This window comes from Scophthalmus maximus, chromosome 9 (genome assembly GCF_022379125.1).
Source record: "Scophthalmus maximus strain ysfricsl-2021 chromosome 9, ASM2237912v1, whole genome shotgun sequence".
Taxonomy (NCBI): domain Eukaryota; kingdom Metazoa; phylum Chordata; class Actinopteri; order Pleuronectiformes; family Scophthalmidae; genus Scophthalmus; species Scophthalmus maximus.
The window spans coordinates 17,690,748-17,718,216 of NC_061523.1; the positions used below are offsets into that span (position 1 = coordinate 17,690,748).

The 27,469-nt window shown below is 39.8% G+C and overlaps 1 protein-coding gene across 5 annotated transcripts in view; it reads right to left on the minus strand.

Annotated features, from left to right (window-relative positions):
- The window catches only part of diaph2 (diaphanous-related formin 2), a 330,230-nt gene that overhangs the window by 202,304 nt on the left and 100,457 nt on the right, over positions 1-27,469 (minus strand). For all 5 annotated transcript variants that reach the window (XM_035649042.2, XM_035649041.2, XM_035649043.2 and 2 more), the window contains 11 exons: positions 26,856-26,930; positions 26,690-26,759; positions 25,867-26,003; positions 22,337-22,445; positions 19,681-19,791; positions 18,175-18,287; positions 14,842-14,958; positions 11,241-11,359; positions 10,023-10,087; positions 9,096-9,200; positions 935-1,312 (listed from right to left, as the gene is read on the minus strand). In XM_035649042.2, coding sequence (XP_035504935.1) covers positions 935-1,312; positions 9,096-9,200; positions 10,023-10,087; positions 11,241-11,359; positions 14,842-14,958; positions 18,175-18,287; positions 19,681-19,791; positions 22,337-22,445; positions 25,867-26,003; positions 26,690-26,759; positions 26,856-26,930 — 1,399 coding nt within the window. The remainder of the gene's footprint in view (positions 1-934; positions 1,313-9,095; positions 9,201-10,022; positions 10,088-11,240; positions 11,360-14,841; positions 14,959-18,174; positions 18,288-19,680; positions 19,792-22,336; positions 22,446-25,866; positions 26,004-26,689; positions 26,760-26,855; positions 26,931-27,469) is intronic.

A 27,469-nucleotide genomic window follows, 5' to 3' on the forward strand; every position in this document is an offset into this window, starting at 1 on the left:
CCAGTGGAATGGCACTATTAATAATTTGACCGACTGCTCAGGAAACTACCACATAGAATCACCCATTTACATACATTTTAAAGAGTCCTTGAGGTGACAGAAAATTCAAACTGTAACACGGTGCTTGAAATGCAACTTGACTTTAAAATGTTCTTCTCTCTTTTCTGTCAGTGATTTGCTGGCCTACTGTTCATTGAATAATGTACAGGAAATAAAGCTAACTAATAATAATTTGAATTTTTTTACTCATTTACAAAAAAAAAATGTGAGAGACAACTGCAATGGCCCTCAACACAATGAAAGAATCACATTCAAAATTATATGTGGCTTGATTCCACTAAAACCATTAAATATAATGTGCACCACCAACATGATGTCAAAAGAACTAGCCTGATGTTTTGATTGTTGTCAGTGACTGAAGTCAGAAATGCAAGGTCACACAAGCATCAGCAAAGAACCATTACATTAATGTTAAGAAATCCTGAGGTTACGGATAGATTATCTACGGAGAAGAAGAGCCCACACAAAAAGAATGTCCTATTGAAATTGTATTCACATGTGATGGAACGTTACACAACCCAGTATTCATTCAATTATACTAAGAATGTGCGAATCCAAGGACATTTAAGCAGTGAAAATTGTTTACTCATGAATCCTTTGAAATGGGTGCTGAGTGTTGAATAGTGTGGCCTGTGGCTGAACAGTTGTTAGACTACATTAAGAGTGCATTTGAATAGGGCTCCTTTTGGTCTAGATCCTCAACTTTGCATCTTCATTTTGTCTAGGTTTGCTTCAAAAATCTTCTTAATCCAGTTCTCTAAAGCCAAATGTCTGCATCTTTTCCACAACATCATAGTCCACATGAAATTCACCAATATTATCAATGAAAATGAAAAATATCCGTTAGGGTGAATCAAAACTTAGGTCAACATACCTTGGTCCAGTTGATCCTCTTCATCACAGTTTCAGGCTTATAGGTCTTCTTGGGCTCCAGCCCATAAGGCAGCTTGATGACAGCTAATGCAGGAGGTGGCGGAGGCCCACCAAGGCCCCCAAAAAAAGGTGGAGGAGGTGGGGGCCCGCAACCTGGGGGTGGTGGGGGAGGTGGAGGTCCTCCACCTGGAGGAGGTGGTGGTGGAGGTGGTGGTGGGATGCCAGCCTGGCCAGGAAGCGGGGGAGGAGGTGGAGGAGGAGGAGGACAGCCACCAGGTGGAGGTGGCGGAGGAGGAGGCGGAGGAGGAGGTGGACCTGCTGCACCCCCTGGTAGGGGTGGTGCAGGTGGTGCCCCTGGTGCAGTTGGACCTGCGGCAATCTGCAAACACGGGGAAGACATTTTAAGGACGACACATGCATCAAGTGGTTCTTTTATCCAAATCCTCCATCTGATGTCACTAATCAAAGCAAAATCCACAATGTGTATTTGTTTGCCATTTGCCACTGAAGGGGCATTATTGTGCTGTGAAAAACACTGTTGTACTACCTGCACCTCTTTGCATTTTCAGTTCCTTGACATGAGCTGCCGTGTTTTATATTGTGTATTGCATAAGTTTAGACCAAAAGAGATTTTTCTGCCAACCATATAAGAAGATCAAAATCTTTTAGAATTTTAGAGTTGAACTCAAAGTCAGTGGCTACTAAACTTGAACTGCTGGGTGCAGATTCATGTTTGTTTCTATATTTTCTGGTATTTATAGAACATAGCTGTAAAATTCATGAGTAGTTAAATCTGTTAAATATGGGATTCACAGATGCATAATTTAGTTTTTTGTGTCTTTTGGTATGCGCATATATATTTAATGCATCCAAGTTTCACTTGGCTGGGACATCATGTGTGTTGTAGAAAAAAATTAAGATAGTTTTTTAATAACTAATCTTTAATTTTTTCCATTTCTTCTCATTTAGAAAAATATTTTCACTACATTACATCTCTAGTCGGTGTCAAACACATTTCAAAAACTTCATTCATTCATTAATGTCTGTAGACAAATCCATAATTGTCAACTACACAAAAAGGCAAAATCAGCAGCAGTTTATTGCCCATTGGAGGCAAAAGTCCTATTTGCACCAGTGATGTAGTTCACCTGATTTGACTCAAACTGAAATAAAACGAACAGACAAAATGCTGCTTTATATAAAGATATCTTAATCAGCCAAAAGGTTAATGTATTGTGTTCATTACATCCCAGCTGATATGTATGTTAATAAATACTAAGCAGAGAAAAAAACCTATGGGGAACTATTATTTTAATTTGGTAGAATAAAAAGATAAGAGTGTTGCTTTCCTATCAAGTCTTTGTCATGAGTCCTCACAATGGCAGGCTATTAAACAGTAGACAGGGATGTAATAAGACCGAAGACTGATAAGACAAAGTCTTTCAGTCTTTTGACATGTCTGCACTATCACACCTAGTGCATACACAGGTAGTCTTTGATCGTGATAATGACAATAAAAAAATGCTTTAGAGAAAAAAGTTATGCAAATATAAGAATTACAGACACCCAAGCTCAGACAGGGTTTGATCTTCAGAGCTGATTAGGTGCCGGTTCTTACCAAGAAGCATTTCCACTTGCACATCTCATTTCCAAAACCAATTTCCCACTATGTTCATTTCCCTAGTCACTTGATTGTGTCCGTAAAATGTGATTGGCTTCATATTTAAAGACATTACGTAGTGTTTCATTACATAATGGCATTGGTGGATTGTTTATTAGGGCCAGAATTAAAAAGGTGTTCTGCAAGGGGCTTTTTACAGAGATTGCCCAGAGCCATTAAGTGAAAATCCACATTCAATGATTACATGTCTGTCAATCTTGATCCCTCGTGGCCCATTTTCTCTTTTAAGATTAATATGAGGGAATGGAGGCAAATTAGCTGCTAAATTAGAGCGCAGTTGTTTCCAAACTGAGCGTCCCTCAGAGCTTCTACCCCTCTCTCGGATTTACCCAATAATAAAGCCAGCAACGCTTAGGATGCATTATCTTTGCAACTGGTATCTTCTTCCTCATATATTTATAAAAAATAAGTCAATAAATTGTGAAGTATATAAATGTTCGTGAACCCAACTAGGTACCTTAAATGGTAATGGCCACTTTAGAATGAGGTCATATGGTTTTGACCATTTTATACACTTGTTCATATTGGAAAACATCAGACTCAGGACCATGTCTTATGTGTTTTTGCTAGTGTCAGACCAATGTAGTTGTCATTATCTTGGTCTGAACAAGCAAACACAAGTTTAATAGTCTGTGTACAGTGGTAAGATGAAAATGAATCCTTTAGTGTATTGTTTTTTTTTCTTCTTCTGCATTATCTGGTCATGAATGTGATCTGATCTTTTTTCAAGTCACACACATGTATACAAACACAATGTGCTTAAGTTAATAACAAACAAACACATAATATAAAGTGCCTTTGTTGAATACCGCTGTACGCAATGCTGGTGAAAAAAGTCAGCGATTATTATTCAATAATTGGTCAAACCACCTTTGCCAGCAATAACTTCAAAAAATTGCTTGCAGTGGCTGCAGACTAGACCTGCATACAGTTACATTCAGGAGGAACTTTTCCTCATTGGAACGCTTCAGTGCAAGGATATATTCGTAGGATGTCTGGGGTGAACTTTTCTCTTGAGGTTATTCCACAGATTCTCCATTGGGCCCAGCACAGAGCTTGGATGAGGGGATTTTCTTAGTTTGAAGTCATTTTGTAGTCGATTTCAATGTGAGGATCATTGTGCTGCTGTATCACATCATTTCTACTGAGCTTCAGCTGACAGACAGCTAACCTGTTATTTTTCCATTAGACACCTTGAAAAAAAGTAAATGTGGGAATTCATTTTCCTGTAGATTATGGTGATCTATCAAGGCCGAAAAGAAGCCCAAAATCAAGATGCCCCTGCCACTGTACTTCACCAATGGGATTTTGTTTGCATGTTGGTTTGCGATGCCCTTTTTTGCCATATGTAGTACAGGTTGTTCTTTCCCAACAATGCAACCTTATTTGCATCAGTCAACAAAACATTTTCCCAACAGTGTTGGGTGTCAAGATGGTCTTTGGCAAACTTCAGGTGCACAGTGATGTATTCTCCATGAGTTCTTCCAAGGAGACCATGGAGTCATGTTAGCTGGGCCAGTGGCCAGAATACAAAATCATCTCCATTTATGAACATGTGTCTAACTGTGGATTGATCAGGATTTATTAACATTTTTGTGGCCCTTCCCAGCTCTGTATGCAAATCAAAAATTGTGGATTACAAATCTCTTTTGTGATTGGCATGAGTCACATCGGCAGTTGCCCTGTGTGTAGGGCAAAATCAAAATGGTTGACTGTCTGTTTGTTTTAATTCAAAGTAACAGTAGCATACACCTCCAAACTTGTTCAATTGATTAGACTCAAGGTTTGTTAACTTCTGACTCCAGTTACCTTTTGAAAATAGGTGTTCACATACTTTTCAGTCTTACACAGTGATTGCTGCATGTTGCATCCATTAAAGACAAAACAATACAATTGTGTGTGCCAATAGTCAAAACAGATGCTTGTTCATATTTATAACTAAGATTAAGATCTGTCCAGATTCTATTATGAATTTATCCATAAATGTTGAAAATTCATATGGGTTCCCTTACTTTTTATTACTACAGTGGGTAGGATATTGCATTAATAAAACAATATGAAAGTTGCTTTGATCATGTGAGATCTAATGCCACAGATTTATCAAAAGAGCACAAATACTGTTTTCACAAAGTACAGTCAACAATGACTCTCATGAGTTTTAAGATCCCACAAAAGTCCCCTTTCTAAATGAGTTTCCCTGTTGTCTGTGTTGTATTTGTTTAACATGACTATTATCCAGCATGTTTTGACATTGTGTTTCTGGCAAGGTTGTAAGACTTTTTAATTGGTTTTGCATAATGTTACACTTCTTTTGCAGGACCCATCTGGAGCAGCCTGATCCAAATTGGTATCATAGACTTCTGGATTCAATGAGGAGGTGAGCAGAGAAAATAATTAACTCTGAACATTGTGTGATTGAATATATGGCCCAACCTCTTCCCTGAATTCCCCAGAGGAATTCAGTTGCAAAGTGTTTACTTAAAAAATGTGTATTAAACAATCAAAAATGGGTGTAGTTAAAAACCATATAATGTTTATCATAGCTTCCAACAGTAGTATTATTTACCTTAATGGAATAAAGGTCCAAAATATATAGGTAATTTTTTAAGCATTTATTTGTTTAGTATTTAATTCAGCATAAATATGCTCTAATAAAAACTGTATTTTAGAGATTATATTTCTTGCAAATTGAGATTAGAGACATTGAATACCACTACACATAGATTATAACTTGAATTTAGAGATATTACAAAAATGGGACACATGCAGAAACCAGAGATGAGTGTGATCATCAAATAAGTGAAGCACCTTAGTCAAATTCTTTCAAAATTTACAGGTGAATAAAAGTGAGATTATATCTAGAAGGGACATGCATGCAAAGAGGACACCCACCTTGGCTTCAGATTCCCTGATGAGTCTCTGAGCCTCTTTGAGCTTGTCATTTTCAATAGATAACTGTGCAGATACAACACACACGCACACAAATTCCACCAACACACGGCATGGGAACACGCGCCACAAAAGACACAAAGGGCAACAGAGAGGCACAAATGGGGGGTGGGTTAGACAGACAGAGGATAAGAACACTAGTACACTACAACAGGAACAGTAATCACACCAAAGACACAACAGGCAGAAAAGAGGCAGCCAGGGAAAAGAGGATGTTCCTTAAACATAAAAATGGTAGTACGGTGTTATTTTCCCATTTTGTATTAAAGGGTTATTTGATGTGCATAAGGCAAAAGGTACTGTACGTTTACACCTAAAACAAGATGTAATCGATCTTCAAAAGAAAATCAGTGTAGAGCTCTGACGGCAGCATGAAAGGAACAAGGCGCAGCATCACTGACAGTTGGTGCACTTTCAAAACCCTTTTCCCATTTTCCTTTTTTTTTGGGCACCGAAAAATGCATTTCAACTTAACACCCTTAGATGTGTGATGGGCATTGATGTCACTGTGCAGTCGTTGTTTTAGAAATGTACGCGTTTCGCTTTGATATTTCACTATGTACAACCTTTCCCAAAAAAAAAGGATGGGAGCGTTATCCACTGCAACAGAAATGAAACATTTTCTATGGAGTAATTCCTACAGAACACCTCTTACTATGGACTGCAGAGAACTAAATATTTAATGTGTAAAATGGAAAAGGAGATGAAGGAGATGAAAACCTTTAGTGGGGTGACTTGAAAAGAACTTTCATTTTGCGGGTATTTTAGAAAACAGTCGTAAAGTGCAATATTTAAAGCAAAGAGAAGTTTAATTTTAACTTTCGTCCTCAGGGATTAAAAGTTAGAGCCTGTGAGGTCTCAATTATAAAGAGATCGTCTGCAGCTACAGTACAGTGCCTCCTGCTTCCTGAGAAGTCCAGCGGATGTTAGGATACATGAATATACAGTATATGTGTTTTTATAGCTCAAGAAAACTGACCTGGCTCCATTCCATTACAACAAAGCATCCATTGTAACCGTGACTACATGGTGAGTTCTGCTGTCATTATCAGTAGAGTCAAATTCTATAATCAGCCAGGATAGAAGGCAGCCTGGCAGTAAAAGAGAGAGAAAGTGGTCTACTACACCTACAGCTCCTCTTGGGGCCGAGCTGGGTCAGCTACAAGACCGCCAGGTTGTTAAAACCTATTAATGGGATGGCGCTGAGTGCTCCAATGTACCACTGCAGTGCTACATTATTCATCACATCCAGAGCCAATTCAATGAATAGCTTCCCTTTTTTTTTGTTTGCCGCGTATGCTTGCAAGCAAAGGTTTGGGGAAGGATGGATGATTTCCACTTGTTGTGATTTCTGTGTCCTTTGTTGATGTTTACAGGCAGAACCTCCACTCAAATCAATTGGGGGCTAATCAAACGCACACATCAAAAAGGCAGCTTGTTACAATGCCAAAGTTCCCAGAGAAAGACTCTCATTAAATGTGTTGGTTAACAAACAAGGTGAAAAGAAGCAACTCGGGCATGCATGTGTTTTAATATCTGACAGGGATGCAGTCGAGCAGATGAAAGGTTAGGGTTAGCCCCCACTTCATTCATATTCAGCAAAAGAGCAGTGATAGCGCTGCAGCTTTGATGGACAAAGTGAATGCGTGTCCTCACACCGATTTAAAGGTTCCGCACTCTCACAGTTAATGGCTTTCTACAGCACTGTGTCGAATGTGGATTACGTTGCAAAACACACTCTTTCAGCCACATTCCTGAAGTGGCAGATTCACAACCGTCTGAGAGGATGACACCGTTGTTTTGTTTATTGCTTGAGGAAGCAAATCTATGTTTTATGTGAACGCCTGCCTAAAATAAAAATAAAAAATGGGATTATAATTACAAAAGCATCACACTTTGGAAGACAAAAAATTATTAATTCAAATTAATATGCAAGGTTCAGTGAAAATGAACTATGCTTTTCTCAAACCTAAACAGATTGAATTTATTCACATTGATAGTAAGGTTTATTTATATTCAATGGTAAGTGCAGCTCTATCTAGTATATAGTGACTAGACTCTATATACTATGTTTATGTTTTTTTCAAGATGCATAGGCGATATTCAAATGCTGTTTTGGCCACCTTCATGCAGGTTTATGTCAAACAAATTGCATGTTTTCTTGTCGAGGTTAATGTCTGTTGATGTGCAGCTCTCCACCTATAACCGCTCGCTGAAGGAGACAAACAGAGGAAGAGAGGGTTTAACTCTCCAGGGTTCCTCTGCTCTGCACTACCTGTTAACAGTCAGTCTTCAAAAGACAGAGGCCTGCCAGGGGAGGGGAAGGGGAAGGTGTGTGATAGGGGAGGAAACACTGGGAAACAACGTAAAAAGCTCAAACAAAGAAAAAGAGGCCAAGCAAAGGTAACTCAGTCTGATGCGTTAGTTTCTGATGGAAGGTGGAAGGACAAAGCAAAGTGGAAGGGAGAAAAAAGGGTGAGGAGGTGGAGAAGGTGCAGAGAAGCTTTTCTGACAGTCTCATTAAAATGGGTGGGCAGTAATCAGGCACGGGGTGAGTGATGAATCAGTTTGGGTAACAAATGCAGGTAACGAGTGGCAACAGAGCACTCTGGAATATGAAGTGCAGGAGTGGGACCTGCACACAAATTAAGTTGTAAGAAGGAAAACCCTGTTTGACCTTGGCCAAAGCTTGTGCTGCATAACAGCATTTTGTGGTGAACAAAGAATGATTTCTAGAGGGCTGAGGCAAAGCTGTCGGTTACAACTGGGAAAACGCCCAGTGATGCGTGGACCACGTTTGCAGACGCAGTTCATCAGACGGTGAGTGCTAATATAAGCAACCAGAGAGGAATGCTTGAAAGGAAAAGCAATTTCTGATATAGATGTAGCTATACCATCTTCCAATGCTGGTTTATATTAAATTCCCTAAGCATGGAGGCAAACTGCCCTTTTGTCCCAAGGCAGTGCTAAAGTGTTTGAAATCGGGTTAAGGGGGAAATAGCAGTCATTTTCTGTGCTCAAAATGGAGGGTTTTGCCTGGCAAAAAAATGATGCGGAGGCCAGGAAAAGAAATGCAATCCATCTCTGTGATGATAGAATTACATAGGAAAAGCTTCAATAGAGCAATTTGCCCATATGAAGAGCAACAACTTAAGAAAAGAGATTGACTCTTTATCAAATCAAACTTTCTTGCATTGATGAAAACTCCCATTTACAGCAGCAGCACGTGTGTAAGTGGAGTGGAAAGGTATCCTTCTGACCAAATCAGCCTCTTTTCAGGTGGCGCCGATACTTCTCCCTTTTATGATTATGGGCCAAACATTTTCATTCTGCATTCTGAGTCTTCTTTTTTTCACTTAAAACGACTTTCTTTTTTTAAACAAATAGATCCAAAATGCTTGTGGACATTGGATCTTCCACTTTCTTCCCGTTTCATTCTTTTTTGGGAAAAATGCAACATTAAGTATCTCTGGGGTAATGCTACACTATTTCTTTTTTTGCAGAGGATAGGGATTTCTTTTCATGGATTTACCTTGGACTCTAGGGCCTGGATCGTTCCCTCCAACTCTTTGATTCTCTCTTCCTTCTTTTGAGACTCAGCCTGGGCCTCCTGCCGTGCACTGAACTCTTCATCAAACTGCAAGAAAAGAGAAACAAGTATGTCTATGTGCACATAACAAACATGAGAGCACAGTAGTAAACACACACACACACACACACACACACAGGTTGGTGAGCGGCAGGATGTCTCCAGAGAATGGCCACAGGGCACATCAACAGACACCAAAAACATGCTGTCTTACACTCTCTGGCCAATTTCTATTCATAGCCCTCATGGCCCTAGAGCCCTGTTGTCCTTTGTCTTTGTTTCAGCCCTGGCTTTCATGTATGTTGATGGATCTAACCTTTGCAGAAACCAAGTCATGTCACTACAATGATTTCACCGGCCCAGCAGGGTAGACTAGGCTGGTGGGACAGGACTCTTAAGAAGAAAACATACCCAGGACCCCCTTGGTGTTACCAGACAGTGACAGCCAGGCTACTTAAGATACTGTATATTTCAGTATTATACACACTATGGGGTAAGTAAAACTTTGAATTCAGTTTCTCTCTAATAAAAAAGAATATCATTAATGGATAAAGGAACTGCTTTAACCACATTATAAGGAAAAGCATGATGAATTGATAAATCCTTAAAGGGATAGCTTCAAATGCAGAGCTGTATTGAAAGAGCCTGCACATAACTTAACTGTGTCATGACAGTGTGCACAAATAAGTATACATCAAAACAGCGCCATTGATTCTTGTAATGCTGATACGGATCATGTAGCGTCACAGCCAGGTATCGATCAGGGCATGGCAAATCAATAGCTTGTCTGGGAGCTCTGAGGAAGAAAAAAAACTTTCCTGATGGGAGGCGGCCAACCAAAGGGGATGTTGGGAGTGATTAATGTCTCACCTTCTTGGAGTACTCTGCAGCTTTCTGCTCACTCTCATCAACTTTGGCTTTATCCACACACTGGTCTGCAATACAAAACACCACAGTCACAAGACGTGTCAAAGTCATCTCTGGGTGCAATGGGCCTCATTAGCTCCCCGCGTGAGATTTACAGCTCGACCTGCATCTTGTTTTCAAAGCACATTAAAGCAAGTATGATCATAAATTCTATCTTTAAAAAAAACCGATGTCCATTAGGTGTTTACAACTTAAGATAGTCTTAAAAATGCCATATATCCAGGGTGCCCTTCAGCACACCTAAAAAAGCTATGTGTGTTTGGAGAACGAGGTGTGTGGTTCAAACAAATATCAGTCACTATCTAACCTTATTTTATGATTTGACCATTCTAATTTCTTCATCGTTTTAAAAATGTTTCATGCGTTTTGTTTTATTCAAGATTCATCCAGGTATTTTGATAGTGTAGAATTACCCTGTAGATTAACCAGCTGACGACAAGTAGACGTGTAAATTACTGTTAGATCACACGTCGCATACCACATTTTACCTGTAAAATTTTGTGTTGGGAAAGTATTCCCTCTTGTGAATGTAAAAAAAAGACAAACTGAAAACGGTGGAAAAGCAACTTTCAGAAACCTTTCAGAATATGGCAGTAGTGAGACTATAAAAAAAAAACACAGCCTTGCAAGTTTTGTAACAGCTGATTAAATCTCAGCGAAGTGAGTGAAAAAACTTATTTAATACTGCATCAGATCTCTGTGGATATAGGTTGAGAAACTTTTAATGACCCTTTGTTGGCAAGTCACAGAGCTGTTTGTGACACCACAAAGAGACGCAGTGGTGTTATTTATATATTTTCTCCGTTTGAATCTTGTTTTTCCTCCTTTAGTAATTCAGTGCAAATAGATGTTTTCTGTATGATTTCAGCAGCACAGTTGACAAACACCCAAAGACAGAAAAGCGGCATTTGAAATTATTCAGAGTTAACTCAATTAATTTTAGCAGATAAAATTCATATTTAATCAATGTTGAGTTGACCCCCACCAAGCCACTGCACATGTTTGTTAGTGGAATCGCAGGGGGATCTGGGAGGATAATGAGAATAACTGTGAGCTATCAAAGCATTTTTGAAAATATCAGTGATATACCTCCCGCAGTAGATCGTTTGTAAAGAAAAACACAGGGTGATTCCCACATATCAGAAGCAATTCAAAAAGTACCAATCAGATGGGTGAAGTCAACGTCCAATCTTTTACTGTAGCCAAAGTCGGGGTCCATCCCGCTGCGATGCAGGACAACCTGAGACACGCATTCTTCGATCACCTTGTAGTACTGAGGCCTGATGGGGTGAGGACATAAAAAGCAGGACAATTAGACAAGCTCCAGATAGATATGAGTGACACAAACTCTACAAGGCTAATTAACCACAAAGTAGTCCCTTATCCCAACTAGAGGTCACAAAATGCCATGTGAAAAAAAGGACTGCTGGAGAAAATAGACACCCTATTAAATGTGATCACTTGCTTCACCCCCATCATGAAATATGCAGATTAATGGGCACACAACGCAAGTCTGTGTTAGTCTGTCCATTTCAAGGTGACAGACATTGGCCAAGGCTATGCTTGCCCTCTTGCCTAATTGGCAATCATCTTTGCCAATTAGAGCAACCATAAAAACTGAAATGTAAATCTAATCAGTGTAATGTGTGTAATTGAAAGCACAATGACCGGGAAAACATGTCAGCCATTTAGGAGTGTGACTGAGAGCCTGGTGATGTTGAGCACGGTGTGTGAATCCGTCCGTGAGTCCCATTCCACCACACAGGTTGGTATATGACCTTTTCTCAGTAACATTATCAGCTTAAATTGCAAGTGACATTTAATAAATACGGAGCCAGCTTAAGCTCCGCTCCAAACTGAGAAATAATTATTTTTCTAAGAATGACATTGACAAACAGCTCATGTTTATACATGCAAAGGAACAACTAGTTGTTTTTTTGTTTATTCCCTTAAAGACTAAAGCTCTATTTTGAGTTAAACTGAGGTAGTAGATGTGGAAACCTGACCCTTGATGATAGTCTAGAGCAACGACCTTGAAAAATGTAGAAAACAACAATTCCCTAAGCTGGGAACAACAACAAACCACATGTGGGTGTGACCGACTAATTGTTGCAATTTGCTTAATGGCTGGACAACGGCAATTCTGGTACAGCGCTGTGAAGTCTGGAAGAGCGGTGCAGCGGGATGAATACATTATTAGGAGGAGGAATACAGTATGAGCAGCTGGAGCAGGGACAGCCTTCTGATTCAATAATCACAGCAGCTCCTTTCATCTCCTTTTTACATAGCACACAGTCTCCTCGTGAGCACGCCGTGGAAAGCACAAGTATTCAGTGCAACAGTCCAAATACGCTTTCACCGGCTGTTAATTCACATAAATTCTTTTCACTATATGATAAAAAATAAATAAAAATGCTTTATTCACAAGCTCCTGTTTAGGTGTATAACCGTACGCCAGGGAGAGGAAAATGTCACTGGCAACAGCTGATGTGCTGCACATTGACTTTTGAACCTCTATTTTTTGTTTCCCCAGATTGACAAATGAATTTATATTGTGAATTATTGACTGATCAGATATTCATAAAAGAGATTTAAATGAAGACTCTGATCCAAATAAGAAATTCAAAGTCTTACCATTCCTGCCTGTCTGATACTAATGCTACTAAAAATAAAATTATTGATTTGAGTCGGCAGAAGCGTGAACAAAGTGTCTGTTGCCCGCTGGGTTACTTTTGGCTAAAACCCCCAAAAAATCACACATCCAAGTATGTGTCACAACAGATATAAACAGCAAGTTGTTATTTACAAACAGAGTCAAAGTCTCTGACATGAACTGTTGCTCACAAATTAAAAGGCTATGTTCTGCCTGTACCTTGTGGGTGGACAGGCCATATCATGTTATGAACAGAAATATGAAAGAACACAAAATTTGGAGCCAAGGCAAGCGAGAATAAATCAGCATTTAGGTGCCCTGTTTTGAAAGCATGAAATGCCATACATTAAGCTTGAGCTGGCGGATTCGCCCACTCGTGACTGGAACAAGCTAGTGAAAGCTCACACATCACCCTGCATGGCTTAAGCACTGTGGCACTCGGCTTACAACTGTCACCAGTGTACACCACATTATTATCTCAATAAGCCGCCCTATTTTCCCTCCGTCCTCCATCCTCCGCCACCACCGAGCAGATTTGGGCTGGGTGTAGATAACTAGAGATGGAGAGTGTGACCCAGAACTGTCAGGCCCCTCCACAGTGGGCAGGGCTGGGCTCCAGAAGCTAGCATATGCCCCCTTCCCGGCATCATTCCCCACCTCTTCTTTTACTTTTGGCACCTTCATTTCTTCCAATGATAGCTTGCAGTTCAGCACAGCCCCAGCCACTTGATCTAGCTCCGCTCCACATTTCCAGTGTAATCCCCATATCACCAGGCTCCAAAAGGGCAGATCTGCTCTATATTTACTGGGTGGGTTTGATGTGCTCCCATTCATTAGGCTTGCAGTGAGAGATTAATTATCAAAAATAAACCAAGCCCTAGAGGGGAGAGCAACAACGTGTGTTGTGTTCGGAAGAATGACAGGAGGCAGAGCAATTGAAAAGTCTACCCACCTATTATTAGAATTACTAATTATGATATTGAATGATTTGTCATTTAACCGGCTTTTATTTTAAACAAAAATCACAGCCGCAACAATAGAAAACAACATTATCCATTTCTTCAGGTCGACTATGATGAGCACATGTGCACTCACTCCTTTGATCACAAAGCCAACGTCTGTCACACCTTTAAAACGACTAAACCTACAACTGGCACCATGAAATGATTTCAACTGAAACCATGCATAGCAAACACATTGTCTGACCTCCCAGTTTTTTATATTTGTTTAATGTGGAAATACCCTAGTTATGTTATAGTACTGTTTTGCATTCACTCAAAACTAACATGACATAAACATGTGAAACTTTTAGACTGAGTCTATTTGAATAGCTGTGTGTACTGTGGTGCATCATCATTATCATCAACTCCACAGCAGTGATGTGAAGGGAGTAGAATGCCTCTGTCAGGAATGCCTTTCTGATGTTAATGTCTCTGTGTGCACATGTGTGGGTTTGTCCTTGCATTTGTGAAGGAGACCACAGGAAAATATTTCAAAACATATCTTTAAAAAACCATCAGTTCTTTCATGAGCGTTGGTACTGATGTCTTCTTATTACTGGCTTACAGAGGGGGTACATGGATACTGGAGTCGAGGTGAACGTGGCTGTGTTAGCCGATTAATGTGAATTCTATTTCTCGCTTCTTCCAAATAGATGAGGAATACATTATTCATAACTCCAAGGGAACAGCATCTTGTCTATGGTAAATTCATCTTCTTCCTCTCATGCTCCCTTCAACATGCAACTTTTTTTTAAGACTAATTTCTGGGGGGGGGGGGGTCCAACACAGTGGTAAATTCATCAGTGTCATTGCATTCAGAGGAGTGGCAGCCTTCCTGCCAATGACTGATTGATGTGGACTGATACAAGACAAAGTAGAGGCCTACCCAACACTTTTAAATAACGTAATTATAAAAAAAAAATAATATTTGTACTATAGTTTTCCACTTCAGAGTTTAAAAAAAGAGGTAGATTGTTTTTGTGATTTACAGTATGAGGTGTTTCTGAGGAAAAGACAGAAACAAAGAAATTACAAAGGTAAGACTATCAGAGCACACTGACACAGTAGAGTTCCATTAGGTTGTATAACAATCAAAAGTCAGACTTACCTGATGTAATAGTCATTCCTTATGAGCAATAGGTGCTGAAGGATGGACAGGAAGTAGGTCTCCGAGCCGGTGTCTTTCACCATGTTGGACAGGAGATGGTACACTTCATTCATATCGGTACAGGAGCAAAGTTAAGGAAAACATATTTACCTTAAGACAGTTACTTATTTTCAGGATTCCTAGTTTATTAATTTGAGGTTTAAGAATAACACGCAATCAGAGTTATTTTCATTTATTTTCACCCAGTTCCTCTCTTCAGTTTTTTTTAATTTGTTTTTGACAGACATCCTTTTGCTAAAGCAAACAAAGATGTGATTCCTCTCATCGGCTGCTCTCTCTCGGGGGAGCTAACTGCTAAGTTGAGCAGGGCGGTCTGCAATAAAGAATTCTCCCTCTGGTTTACCTGTCACTCCAAACCTTTTAAGATGTTGGAAATTAATTACATGAAAAACTCAGTGGTTCAATGTTTGAGGCGAGAATGATGGCGAGCTGAATATTTGCAGGGCAAAAACATGGATGAGATTCGGTTTTCAGATTGAAACTGACATGTACTCAAGAGCGAAAATTCATGTTATTAAATTTGCAAAAGGTATTGATTAAGTGTCTCATGTTTGCTTTCCCCGGGAGGAAGCAGTGATGGCTTTGACATCTGAAAGAGATGTTTGAATCTGACTATCTTACTTGTTATTCCTCAATGTTTAAATATCATACACAACATATATTTCTTGAACAGTTGCAGTGTATTTGTTTTAGAAAGTATTTGATAGTTTGAAATGTAAGAACTATGTAACATAAAATATAGGACAAGATAAGAAAAAACATTAAATCACGTTTCAAACTTCACTTTTTATGTTAGTGGATTATTTGTAGTACAAGCCTAATTTAGAAAATAATACACTGTTTTTTCTCAAACTTCTGATATTGCTCTTAAATTGTAGCTCTAAAAAGTAAAGAGGCCGGGAAAATGAATGACTTTGAGCCCATTTAATTTGTTTGCTTGAGAAACGAGTATTTCCCTATGGAGACTCATCTTGTTTGAAAAAGTGGAATAAGCCTCTCAAATATGTGCACACATGCAGGAAAAAAGACAAGACTAAAGAGACTGTTCACTGTTCGCTGTTAAACCCAGACAGATGAAAACCTGATTGCCATCATAACACAAAGTGTGAATCTTGACAATGTGTTCTAAAATATTTACATTGTGCAACATACCGATTGGGAAGTGTCATTTTCAAACCAGTGGCAGCATATGCTGCAATTCTCCTCCCTTCTGTGTTTCGTACAGAAAATGTCAGTTCAATGAATATGCAAAAACTAATCACATAGGATTTTTAGGGTGGCTGAGTTTAAGAAGCACACAAAATTAAAGTCACATTAAGGCAGAGCAACAATCATTTCTCCTGAAAAAAATGTGTGTTATAATAGCTTATTGCTGGATATACTTATGTTATGGGTCCCGAACACTTGGCAGTTAACGATAAGTGGATTAGAACTGATTTTGTTTGTTTGAAAATCTGTTAGCTTTCATCCACAGCAAATTAACTATGTTTCTTATAGTGTATCAATAATTCACATTATTTATTCCCGAAAAACAGCCCTGAACTGCATTCTCTATTTCTCATGCTATCATCCACACAAAACAAAATAACCGCTGCAATTGGAGCAGATCAATTCTTTTAAATACTGTTTGACTCCTTTTCCTATTAATTTCAACAATGTCTGTAATTAAACTCCTATCCCATATCAAATTTTGAGAGACAGAGGGGTGGGAATACAGGCTCCTCCAAAGTATCATTCCCCTCCCTTGTATTAGCTGAGTATGAAGCCCGGGAGAATTACCAATCCTGTGAGATTCAATTATAGCCTCACCACAGCAGCATTTGAGAGGACATGAGAAGGAGCTCAGACTGGGAAAGTATCCAGCTAGCTTCATCTATCACTAAGCTGCAGACATAAACCTAATGTAGAATGCCAATCCAGCCGATGACACCCCCTCTAAGCTTGCTTTCTCTCCCTCTCTCCCTCCGTCTCTCTCTCTTTACACTCTCTCACCAAATAATGAATAAACATGAGCGGCAGTCAAGTGTGATGTAGGCCAGTCAGTGGCGGGGTCAATCAATCACCATTCCACAGCTCATTAATATTTATTAGTGGCCTGGAGTCACCTCCTCAGCACCTGGACCTGGGCCGGACACAGAGGAGACAAGGCGCTCCAGGTTAATATTCATGAAACTGCCGGGAGAAACAAGACACATACGCAATGCTCAGGTAGGAGGAGAACTACCTGCGTGATATCATGTATTCATGTGTGTGTGTGTGTGTGCCCGTGTGCGCGCACACACACACACAAGGGGAAAAAGGGTAGCCTAGGCATTCGAAGCATGCTCAGAGCTCACAGATCAATACCGCATTGTCCTTGGAAACAAACACTGGGCCTTCTCATTTGTGAACCTGCTCAAGCACATCATTAATCCAGGTGAACTTTTTTTTTCTCTCTCCATCTTCTCTCCGCACACATACACAACCTCCTCCCCTCAACTACACGTGTCAACAGAAACTGTCACTCACTGCGGCGCTTTGTGCCCCGACAAGAACTGTGGGATTCGGTGAAAGGAAAAAAGGTTGTGGGAATGAACATCTGCATAACAATGTCAACGTCTGGTTTGTCTGCTCAAAATGTCAGCCATTCACACATAGCCTTAGAGAGGATTTGTGAATTATTAAAGGCTTCTTCTCTGGTATGCTTGATGAAGTTTCCATCTGGGGACTAAATTATTGCTCAACTTATGAACTTCCACTCTGCACATTCGGAGTTGAATGGACAATGGTAAGGAGGTGGAGGATAAAATTACATTTTCTAAATGGAACGGAGAGACGAGGAGTGATGATAATTAAACTTAAGTATTGACCATGGCATGTAATATAATATTGCTGCACGTAAAATATGCATTTGTCTTACATAAATAGCCATAAGACTGTTTGATATGTCTCGTGTGTGTCATAGTCCTACTTGACCTTACACTGAACAGAGAATGAAGCTTGAAGAGGAGATGAGAGGAGAAGGAGCGGACGGAAATAAATAAAATAAATAAATCAAAAGTAGAGTGAACAGGTGGGAGGTTAAGGTGGCAGCGTTATTTACCTACTATTCCTCATCAGAGATGGAGCTGGACAATGTGCTCTGGCTCCTCAAATCCCTCTCTAATGAACCAAGCCACGAGGGGCTTGAGCCTGTAAAGCTTGACCAAACCCACAATCCACACTCGTCTCTCGATGCGGGTTCTGCAGCCGTATTCATCTGTATATTCACACAGCAGGAGGACTAAAGGATATTCCATCTCAGCACGGATGTCATCCAGGCGATGGGAGAGTTCAATAGAGTCCTCCTCCTTGTTCTCATTGAACACCTTCAGCTGGATGTCAAGTTCCTCTGTCTCTTTTAGCTCCTGGAATGAGTAAGACACATGGCAGATAGCTAAGAGTGTTAAATCCTAGAAAAGGTCATCTTGCGATGTAGATTATTAAAAACACAAAGTCACAGCACCTGCAGGGAAATAAGTAGATATGGCTTCTGAAGATTTACTGTTCTAGTCTTTGTATTATTGAATCTTGTCAGACTTTTACTGTACATGTTACTGTTACCGTAACTGTTAACCAGATATATTCAGAAAATCTGTAGCGCCAGAATATTAGTTCGCCTGTTCCAGCTGTGCAGAGAACTTGGAACTGAGGTGACCTAAACCCTCTCGCTATGTATTCCAGACAGTAACTATTCCTGCACCTGTTCACGCCACGAGGGGCTACGGGGCTGCTCTTTACCACTTCTCTATGAATCACCAGCAGTGGAGTTTACAGACTGAGACGGGGCCAAATGTAACCCAATTTCTGCAGGTATCAATCACCCTGCACTGTTTTTTGGGTGCACCATCTGTCTTAAGCAACTACTGGTTCAGAGGGAGTTGCACAAAAGAAAGGGAGAGAAGGAGACGAGGAGGAGGGCAAACATATGCATCAAGGACTATAAGAAGAAAACAAATGGTGCTCGCCTTTTCAGTGGAGCTCACTTTTTCCTTGCCAACAGCTACGCTGACTCCTGAGCATAACTCATAATTAGATGAAAGAGTGTCAGTTTGAATGTCGACATTAAAAGCGGGAACGTGGCATTCATAAATGACTGTACACTGAGACTCCTTCATATCAGGGGGCAGAATTGAAGATAATTAAAGTAATGACAGTAATAATCAACAGGAGCAGCTGGGATGACTTATTAGCAACTGGCTCTGTGACATGTTCACCCCACTCACTACAAATGAGAGCTTGAGTGATGAGCTGGAGCTCGTTTGCCTTTGCCTCACGTGAAGATGTGTAAGATGGCTGATAACTATGCCAGGGCGACCTGTTTGATGAGGTGCCAGCACTGCATCACAAAGGGTACTACTACTTCTAGTAGTTATTCCGCTATAACAATCACCAATTCAAATGGATAGAAACAAATTATGTATGAAGTTTGTGGAATGTAACAAGCACAAGTCTTATGAATTGAAGACACTAACTAGCAAACAGATCTTCACTCTACACCTGGATTATTCGGTTTGAATGTTTTGAAGAAATTCTATGACGCTTTAATAACTGAAGGTTGGACACTTAACGAGAAAATATTGAAACTGTTGCGTGTGATGCTGTGAGGCTACTCATCTGCTCTGTTGAGATACAATGCATTAAAGGAATATATTTTCAGTATTGAGTGCTGACCTGACCTGAACAGAACGACATCGTCATTATTTCTAATGCATGTGACTATTCTAACCAAGTGCTGTCAGATTGTTTGATGTAACTCACAGGCAGGATCTTCTTAAGGCCACATCTCAAGAACTCATTGCGCAGATGTATCCTGAAATCCAGGTCATCAGGGGAGGTGACCAAAGCATTGATCAGCTGCAAGCAAGCAACCTGTGGTGGAAACAGACAACAATATAAACAAATGAGACAAAAAACCAATAGCTCTTGCAGAATATACTCATATAACATCACTAAATTGTGTTTGCTGTGTGTATTATAGTGATTATTTGCTCTTATTTGCTTTCCAAAACTAAAATTAGAGAAAAAAACGGTTGCAATGATGAAGTGAGAAAGGTAAAGGCAGAGAGAGACCTGAAGAGAAACTGTGGAAAGTTCCAGCCTGGTGTGTGTATTGACTATACCTGTATTATTGATGGATTCAAAGGTAAGGAAAAAGCTTTAAATTATGTGTTTCTGTGTATGTGCCGGGGTGGAGGATGGGGTACAGAGGAAATTACTGATGAATTATAATGAGCAGTGAGGGGGTTTCAGGGGAGTGAGCCATGGATATTACAGTTTTCCTCAGACAGGCAATCGATGGGAGGCTGAAGGATTCCCATGGACAACGTGAAACGTTGTCTTCAGAAACCTTGACCCGCTGCTGTTGGCTTGTATGTGTTATTCATAAGAGCCACAACCATGCGGATTCTGTGTAGTTTCCTGAGTCAGTTTGATTTCATTTCTGGGTGAGATTTTTTTTAGTCCCAACATATTCTTATGCGTAAGAGTTTCACAGAAACTCAAAAAAACAGATATAATAAATCTACAACAGCAGAAAATTGCATGTAAAGTCAACTAAATATATATTTAAACTCAAACTCAACACGTTGTCTTCCATTGTCACTCAAATAGTTATCCACACTTTTGTCTTTTTAAACCAAATTTCATTTTTTTGGGAGCTAAAATCACATAAAATTGGTTTGTGTGAAATTGTAGCAGCAGCACAGTAAACCCGGCCTTTAGCTACTTATGGAGGTAAAATGCATGATGTTATGCAATACAGATTTAAAGATACTGTATAATCTCCTGGGAAAACACAGGCGTGTTGTGGTAAAGGATGCACCACCACTTTGCATGTGCTGCAAGTGTCAGGCTCCCAAAACATGGCAAACTTCCCCATGTTCCAGAAAGGCTCGAGGGCCACTAAGCCAGATCCGTGCATTGAAACATATCGCTGTATCCACCAGAGGCCAGATACATAAAAGAAACTCCACCAAATCTTCACAGGATTTCTGTGAGTGAAGAAAAGAGTCATGGAGCTCATGAAAAATTCTCTCTCTTCTCCTGCACACTGATGGATACTTACATCAGGCAGCTCAAACATACTTCAGTTATGTATTGTGGAGTGGGAAGTGGTTGGGTTGTGGATGGGGGCTATATTATCTGTGTTGGGTTTACAGAGCCGCAGCGTTGCCATAGGGGGTACTAAACATCGTAATTAAAAGTGGCACTTCTGGGACGATTTTTTAAGTTGAAATGTTGACTTTCCCTCCTGCTCAGCAGACGAGCGTAGCCTGAACTACAGCAAAACACATTTTAATCACATTAGTAAAGTCTACTTCTACAGCCCATCACAGGTTTTGGATAAAAAGTCAATTAATTTCCTTGAGCCCCCCTGCAACAGCAAAGCATTTTAATTTACTTCACAATTAGAAGAGCTTCATTTCATTAACAGCAAAATTTAAAGGAAAAACAACAGTCCCCTAATAAAAGAATATCTACTTTCTCTTCCACCACCCGCCTCATCAGTTTCCTTCACGACTTCCCAATCCCTGCAGTTAAAAAAGTAATTCCTTAAGTAATTCCCCACTTTTGGTTTCACAAAACCATGTTTAAGTGGTGTTTTTATTGCTGTTGTATAGTTTTCCTGCTGCCGAAGAATACTAATGAAAATGAAGGGAGGAATGTTGCTGTATTTGCCCTTTCACACCAAGTCCTCTGAGACACAAAATGACAGCAGCACAGAAAACAGCAAGGGGAGGGATCTGTAAAGATGTGGAGAAAAAAATGCGCGAGGATGTGAGAAGAGGAAATATGTGAGACGGAATGAAAACAGACAAAAAGCTTAGAAGAACTCCACATCTCTGCTTTTTTCTATTATCGTTTTTCTGGGGTTGGCAAAAAGAATGAGCTAGTTCAGTAGAGGTGCTCAATGAAACAGGTGTTTTTGATTAAAACAGTGGCGATGGACCTCTGGGGGCATTTCAATAGCCCCACGATCACATCCCATCATGAGCTAGAGGTGTTGTGGGGTTGACAAGTGGACAGGAAGACACAAAGAGAGACGAGAGAAGAACACATGTATGGAGACGGCTGTAGCTGAGGTACAATTGGCCCCAGAGTGACACAACTGTCAGTTTCAGTCTCGTCTCACATCAAACAGGGTCTTCGTGACGAAGCAGAATTTGAGTGAAGGACACTGGACTAATTACTGTGGAATTAGTGTGTGAGACAAAGTGAGTAAAAAGTATCCCACAGGAAAAAATACTGAATTTCAAGTATTATAAAATAACAAACGTGGCTATTGTAGTGGTTATTGGCTTGGTCACGGAATTCTTAGGTCGAGAATACCCAACAAAAGGAAGTTTCTATTAACAGGGCAGTGATGATGATTAAGCTGTGATTATTAACTGCTTTTTATTGAGCGATGACTAACCTGGAGCTGCTGCGCTTCATGGTTCTCCAGGCCTTCAACAATTGGAGCAAATCTCTCTTTATTGTTCCTCTCTGCAGCAATTGTCATGGCAGCTAAAATCTTATCCAGGCTGGAAGAAAACAGAGAGCAGGGAACGGGCAAACAAAAAAGTCAACAAAGACGTTTATCACCTCACTGACAGGACATTTACTCACAATTTTCAGCTTAAACACCATTTTTCTTATCTTCTCTCGTGTGTTGTTGTGGACATTTACTCAGCCAGTCTTTGGTCACACTGACAAATACTGCTGCTTTCCATCTCTCGTGTGCAATTTGGTCCATTAATGCTTCAGTATCCAATTTTGACTTCATGGTAGTTGTTATTAAGGAGATGCTAAACAAAAACAGGGTTCTTACAGGAAATGTCCTCACTTGTCGAAGCAATTGAGGAAGAGTGTATTTGGTTGGATGAGAAGGGCCGCAAATTATTGCAGGGACCGCCAGACGAATGTGCAAATACACCTATTGAGAAGGTAATCAAATTATGATACTTGCAAGGGCTCAAGGCAGTTTGGCTAAATGGAACTTCAGAATTTGAGCCTTTGCATTGGGAATGAAAGAGAAAGTTTGCTCCACACAGATGGAGAAACACAGTGGACTGCAATAAAAGTAAATTGATGTCTTCTGAGCACTTACCTAAACAGTGATTTACAATATGCATACACAATAACTGGCAACAGGTGGTCTCTCTGTCACTGCAGGGCCACATTTGCTTTTTTGCCTTCATTAGTTGAGCAGCTTAGCTCCCCTGTCCTCAACCATAATACTTCTGTGGGTGCAAAAGAGCCCTTAGCCTGATATATAAGTTCCACTCCCTGTTCGAATAAATAACAAATCAATAGACACACTAGGCCAAATGTTGAACTGCCAATTTATATGTGCGAGAACAAGTGTAATCACACATGCCACTAAGGCTGTTGTCAATTTTATCACTTGCCTAAAAAAAAATCAACCTAATAAAACAACACTTTCAAAACGACAAAATAGTAGCAGATCTTTGTCATCGAGGGAGATCATCTGTCTGACAAATAGGACCGTACATGTGGAGTTAGCCTGACACGGAGATAAATTGAACGGCCATGCTCTGTGATAGGGGTTACAAAGTCACCGAACGAGCACGGGGAGCTGCATACTAAGCAGCTTGAGAGCCAGTTCAGACGATGCTTAAAAAACAGGCGAGATAGATCTGCTTAACTTGGCGCGTTGCTGTTTTGATGCTGTCAGCTGTAGTGGGTGTTGAACACGAGACTGCATCACAACATAGGTCGGCAGAGAAGTTACTGAACAAGAAAGTGACGCCGCAGCTCCTTTGGCTGCCATTTCTACAGGATACGTACATTTAATGCAGGGCTGTGATCATGGAAACGAACTGTGAGATCATTTCAATCTTTTCTACTTTGAGAGTGGAAAGAGAGAGAGGGAGATTTGTACAATCTGTACACAGCGATTTGCTTTAAAATAGTTGCGCGTTTCGTTACTCTGACAGTGAAAGAAGATTTTTTATATTTGTATATTATCATATCTGTACACATACACAGATATTATATCATATTTTCTTAATACATTTTTAAATCACACTTATTTCGACTGGTTGTCAGCATTGTGGACTTCCCAAAGATGAACTGATAGATTGGTAAAACTCTACTGGTTAAACTTTAATGAAACACAATGAAGTTACTAAATTCTGAGGGTATTTCCATCTGCGCCAACTAGACTGCAGCAGGTGCTGGTACCCACAGCGTACTTGTTTGACCCAAAAACAGACCATTTTTATATTAGCAAAAAGCACAGGAGGTGGTGGTGGTGGTGTCTGTGTGTATTGGATTGTGTTTTTTTCTATTAATAACCTTATCCTAATATTTAACATCTGTTGGATGGATACACATTTTGAGAGCATTGACTAAGTGTGTAACTGCGATTTCAAGAAATTGAACTGAATCTATGTAAAACAATAAAACTGCTTTGGAAGCTAATCAATTAAAAATTGGATTCAAATTGGATTTCATTAAAGTAAAAACACTATAAAGTTTCCCTCTTTAACCCTTGCACAGCACAAGGGTCAGAGCTGTGTGAGGAAAGGCCTATTTCGATGGTCAGCGATGTACAGAAACTCAACTTCTCCAACAGAATGTGTGGGTTTATTTCCACCACTGCATTCTCTGACTTTGAAGTGCCATTGTTATTCTAGTCTGGTCCTGTGGGAAACAATAAAAAACACTCCCCTAAATCCAATTTATAAGCTGTCAGCCAGGTTGTGTATCTGTGGCAAACTACACTGAGTAGTTCAACACATTAAACAGACTAAACTGCATTATCTGACCATGTGACTCAATAGGTTTCTGTACTGTCTGAGGTCATCTGTAACTGAACTATATGCACACAGTGAGTACACGTCTATGCCTGTGGCACAATCTCTTTGTGAGTAAATGTCACCCTGGGAGAAGATTGTAGTATGTTTGATGTTCCAGTGTTTGCCAGAAACAGCCATCCCTCTCGCAGATTCAGAAACATTGTTGAGTGTGTAAACACGGCAGAGACGGGTCATATCTCTTTCATCATTACATGTTTTATTTTTTGTCATTAGTCAGGACTTTCAAATTGTGTTGTGCAGTTTCCATAACAGCTGTTATTTACTGAGATATATGTCCCTCACTTTTCACTGAAAACTCAAAACTTACGATAACTTGAAATGGATGCCAGGCAACATTATTTTCCCACTTCCCCATTAGTTATCCTTCAATGCAAATTCTTACATTTTTATCTATAAGGCTTTTGAAATACCTGACTGACAATTCTAAACCAGATGAAAATTGTTTTATACATAAAAACTCCCCAGCAAGGTCATGGAGTATGGGGACTGCCGGGCTGTAGTCAACCATTCAAAATCTGTTATGTTGTTCGCAAAGTTGACACTTTATTTTTGGTCGTAAGTTTTAACAAAATGCAGCCACAAGACAACTTATTTGACACGGTGGCATAGTTTGTAGTCAGTAAACGCAGACTTAAAAAAAAAGAAAGAAAGAAAGTTGTGACAGGTACTTTGTTTCTCCTGCAGCCGAAAGTAATGGATTAATCCTGGAAGGCTATTGATGTGGCCCTTTTCTCCTTATACATGAAACACTGGTCTTTTCCGACCAATGAGAGTTTGGTCAGATGAAAGTATATTGACCAAACAATCGACCGGTCAAGCAGTGAGACTACAACCCTAGTGAATCAAACTGATTGTTTTTAGGGGGGGAGTTCAGTTTTTTAGTTCAGTCGATTTAAATACATTAGGCACCACAAATTTAATTTTATTAATATCCATTTCATTTTGGGAGATGGAAAAAGTCATGAGAATAAATATTTAACAACCTGCAAAACAGCAAATAAAACCAAAGCCCCTGATGTCATTTACTTGTTGATAGAGTGGATATCTGATAGTCTTTCTACTGAACTGTGCGAGAGCAAGATGTGTGAAAACAAAACGTGGCAAAGTGAATTCAACTTACATGTTTTCCTCTCCAATAATACAGAAGGCAGAGAGGATTTTGACAATCTCGGTCATCATGTTGGTCTGTTTGGGGTCAATTGCTCGTGCCAGCAGCAACAGACTCCGCTCATCTCCCAAGATCCTTTGCAGTCCATACTGTAAAAAAGAGAGGGGAGGACGTAGGATGGAGGAAATTTCCATTGGGTATACATTAATGAGAGCATTTGCATTCATGTAGAACTTTCACTCTCACTTTCCTTAATTTTCTTTTAAGGAGGGACAACGAGGCCATGGGAGAAAATGGAGAGGATGATGAATTAATTCAATTCAGGACAGGACTATAGGGACAAATACTTATAGTCTCCTGTACCTTTTAGTCTCCATACAACTGAAGAAGCAGGTAGAGATGACCACATGTGGGGATTAACTCTAAGAGAAGCAATATCAATAGTTCATCTATCCTTGAAATGTGTGCCACTTTTGAGAAATGAGCCAGACCTTCCTAAAGAGGATAATTAAAAGATCGGGGACTGTGAGCAGAAAATTTGCGAAAATTAGCTTTACTTTTCTGTCCCATTATCGCAGGCCTGTCAGAGTCCAGATTCAAATCGTACTTGTAAATACGGCCACATGAGGAACAAGTAGAATTTTTACAAAGAGTGTCATTGGTTGTACTTTATGTGTTGATTAAAAAACAACATTAAATGTTACCTTTCCTTGAATTAGTGTATGAAAATTAAATTAAAAAATTGAACACAAATTATTCTAAATACATCTGTGCAATATCATGCGATGCAGGTGTACTCCAGTTGATGGATCGTCTTGACTTTACTTATACAAACCTTATTGTTCATGAAGGCCTTCAAGCACTGGATGAGTTTATGCTGGTTCCGTTTATCAATATTCTCTTGTCTGGGAAAAAAAATGAAAAGGACATGGTGATTAAATTTGCAGAACTGGGTGCTATGAAAATGACACAGAAATGTGGTGTCAAAGGAGATTACTCACTGTTTCTTGTCCAGCAGCTTCTCCAAAGCATCCAGTAGAAGACCAAGACCCTCATGACCGAAGTTATTAACCCAACTAGAAAGACAAGACAGACACGCAAACACAAGTTACTAATATTCTGTCAAAATTGGTATTGCCCTTCTGGTTTATTGTAAGCCATGTTGATTCAAAGAAGAAAGCAAACACAAGCAATATTGTATCCACCTCGGAGGAAATCAGTCATTCAGACTAATATGAAAGGTTTAACACTCACTGAGATAAACTGACAGTGTGGAGGTTTTTCATTCCTAAGAGGGATCGCTGCAAATCAAAAAAAACAACCTTCCCTTCATGATACCGAATACAGTCTCAATCAATTTGAATTTAAACTGTACCCATTTTCGGGGAAATGAACACCCACCCATCTTAACTCAGTGCTCCCATTGCTAAGCAGTTTGTATCCGGGCCCCCCTGTGAGCTGCTATATTCCAGTGCCAAAAGATTAAGCAATACAAGAAAGATAACACTGTAATCAATAATGGATCGCATGAGATAATTGGCTATAAACCACAGCGTATCAGACGACAGCAAATGATCCAGTGCAGATGAGGCCGTTTGTCAAAGCCAGGGCAGAG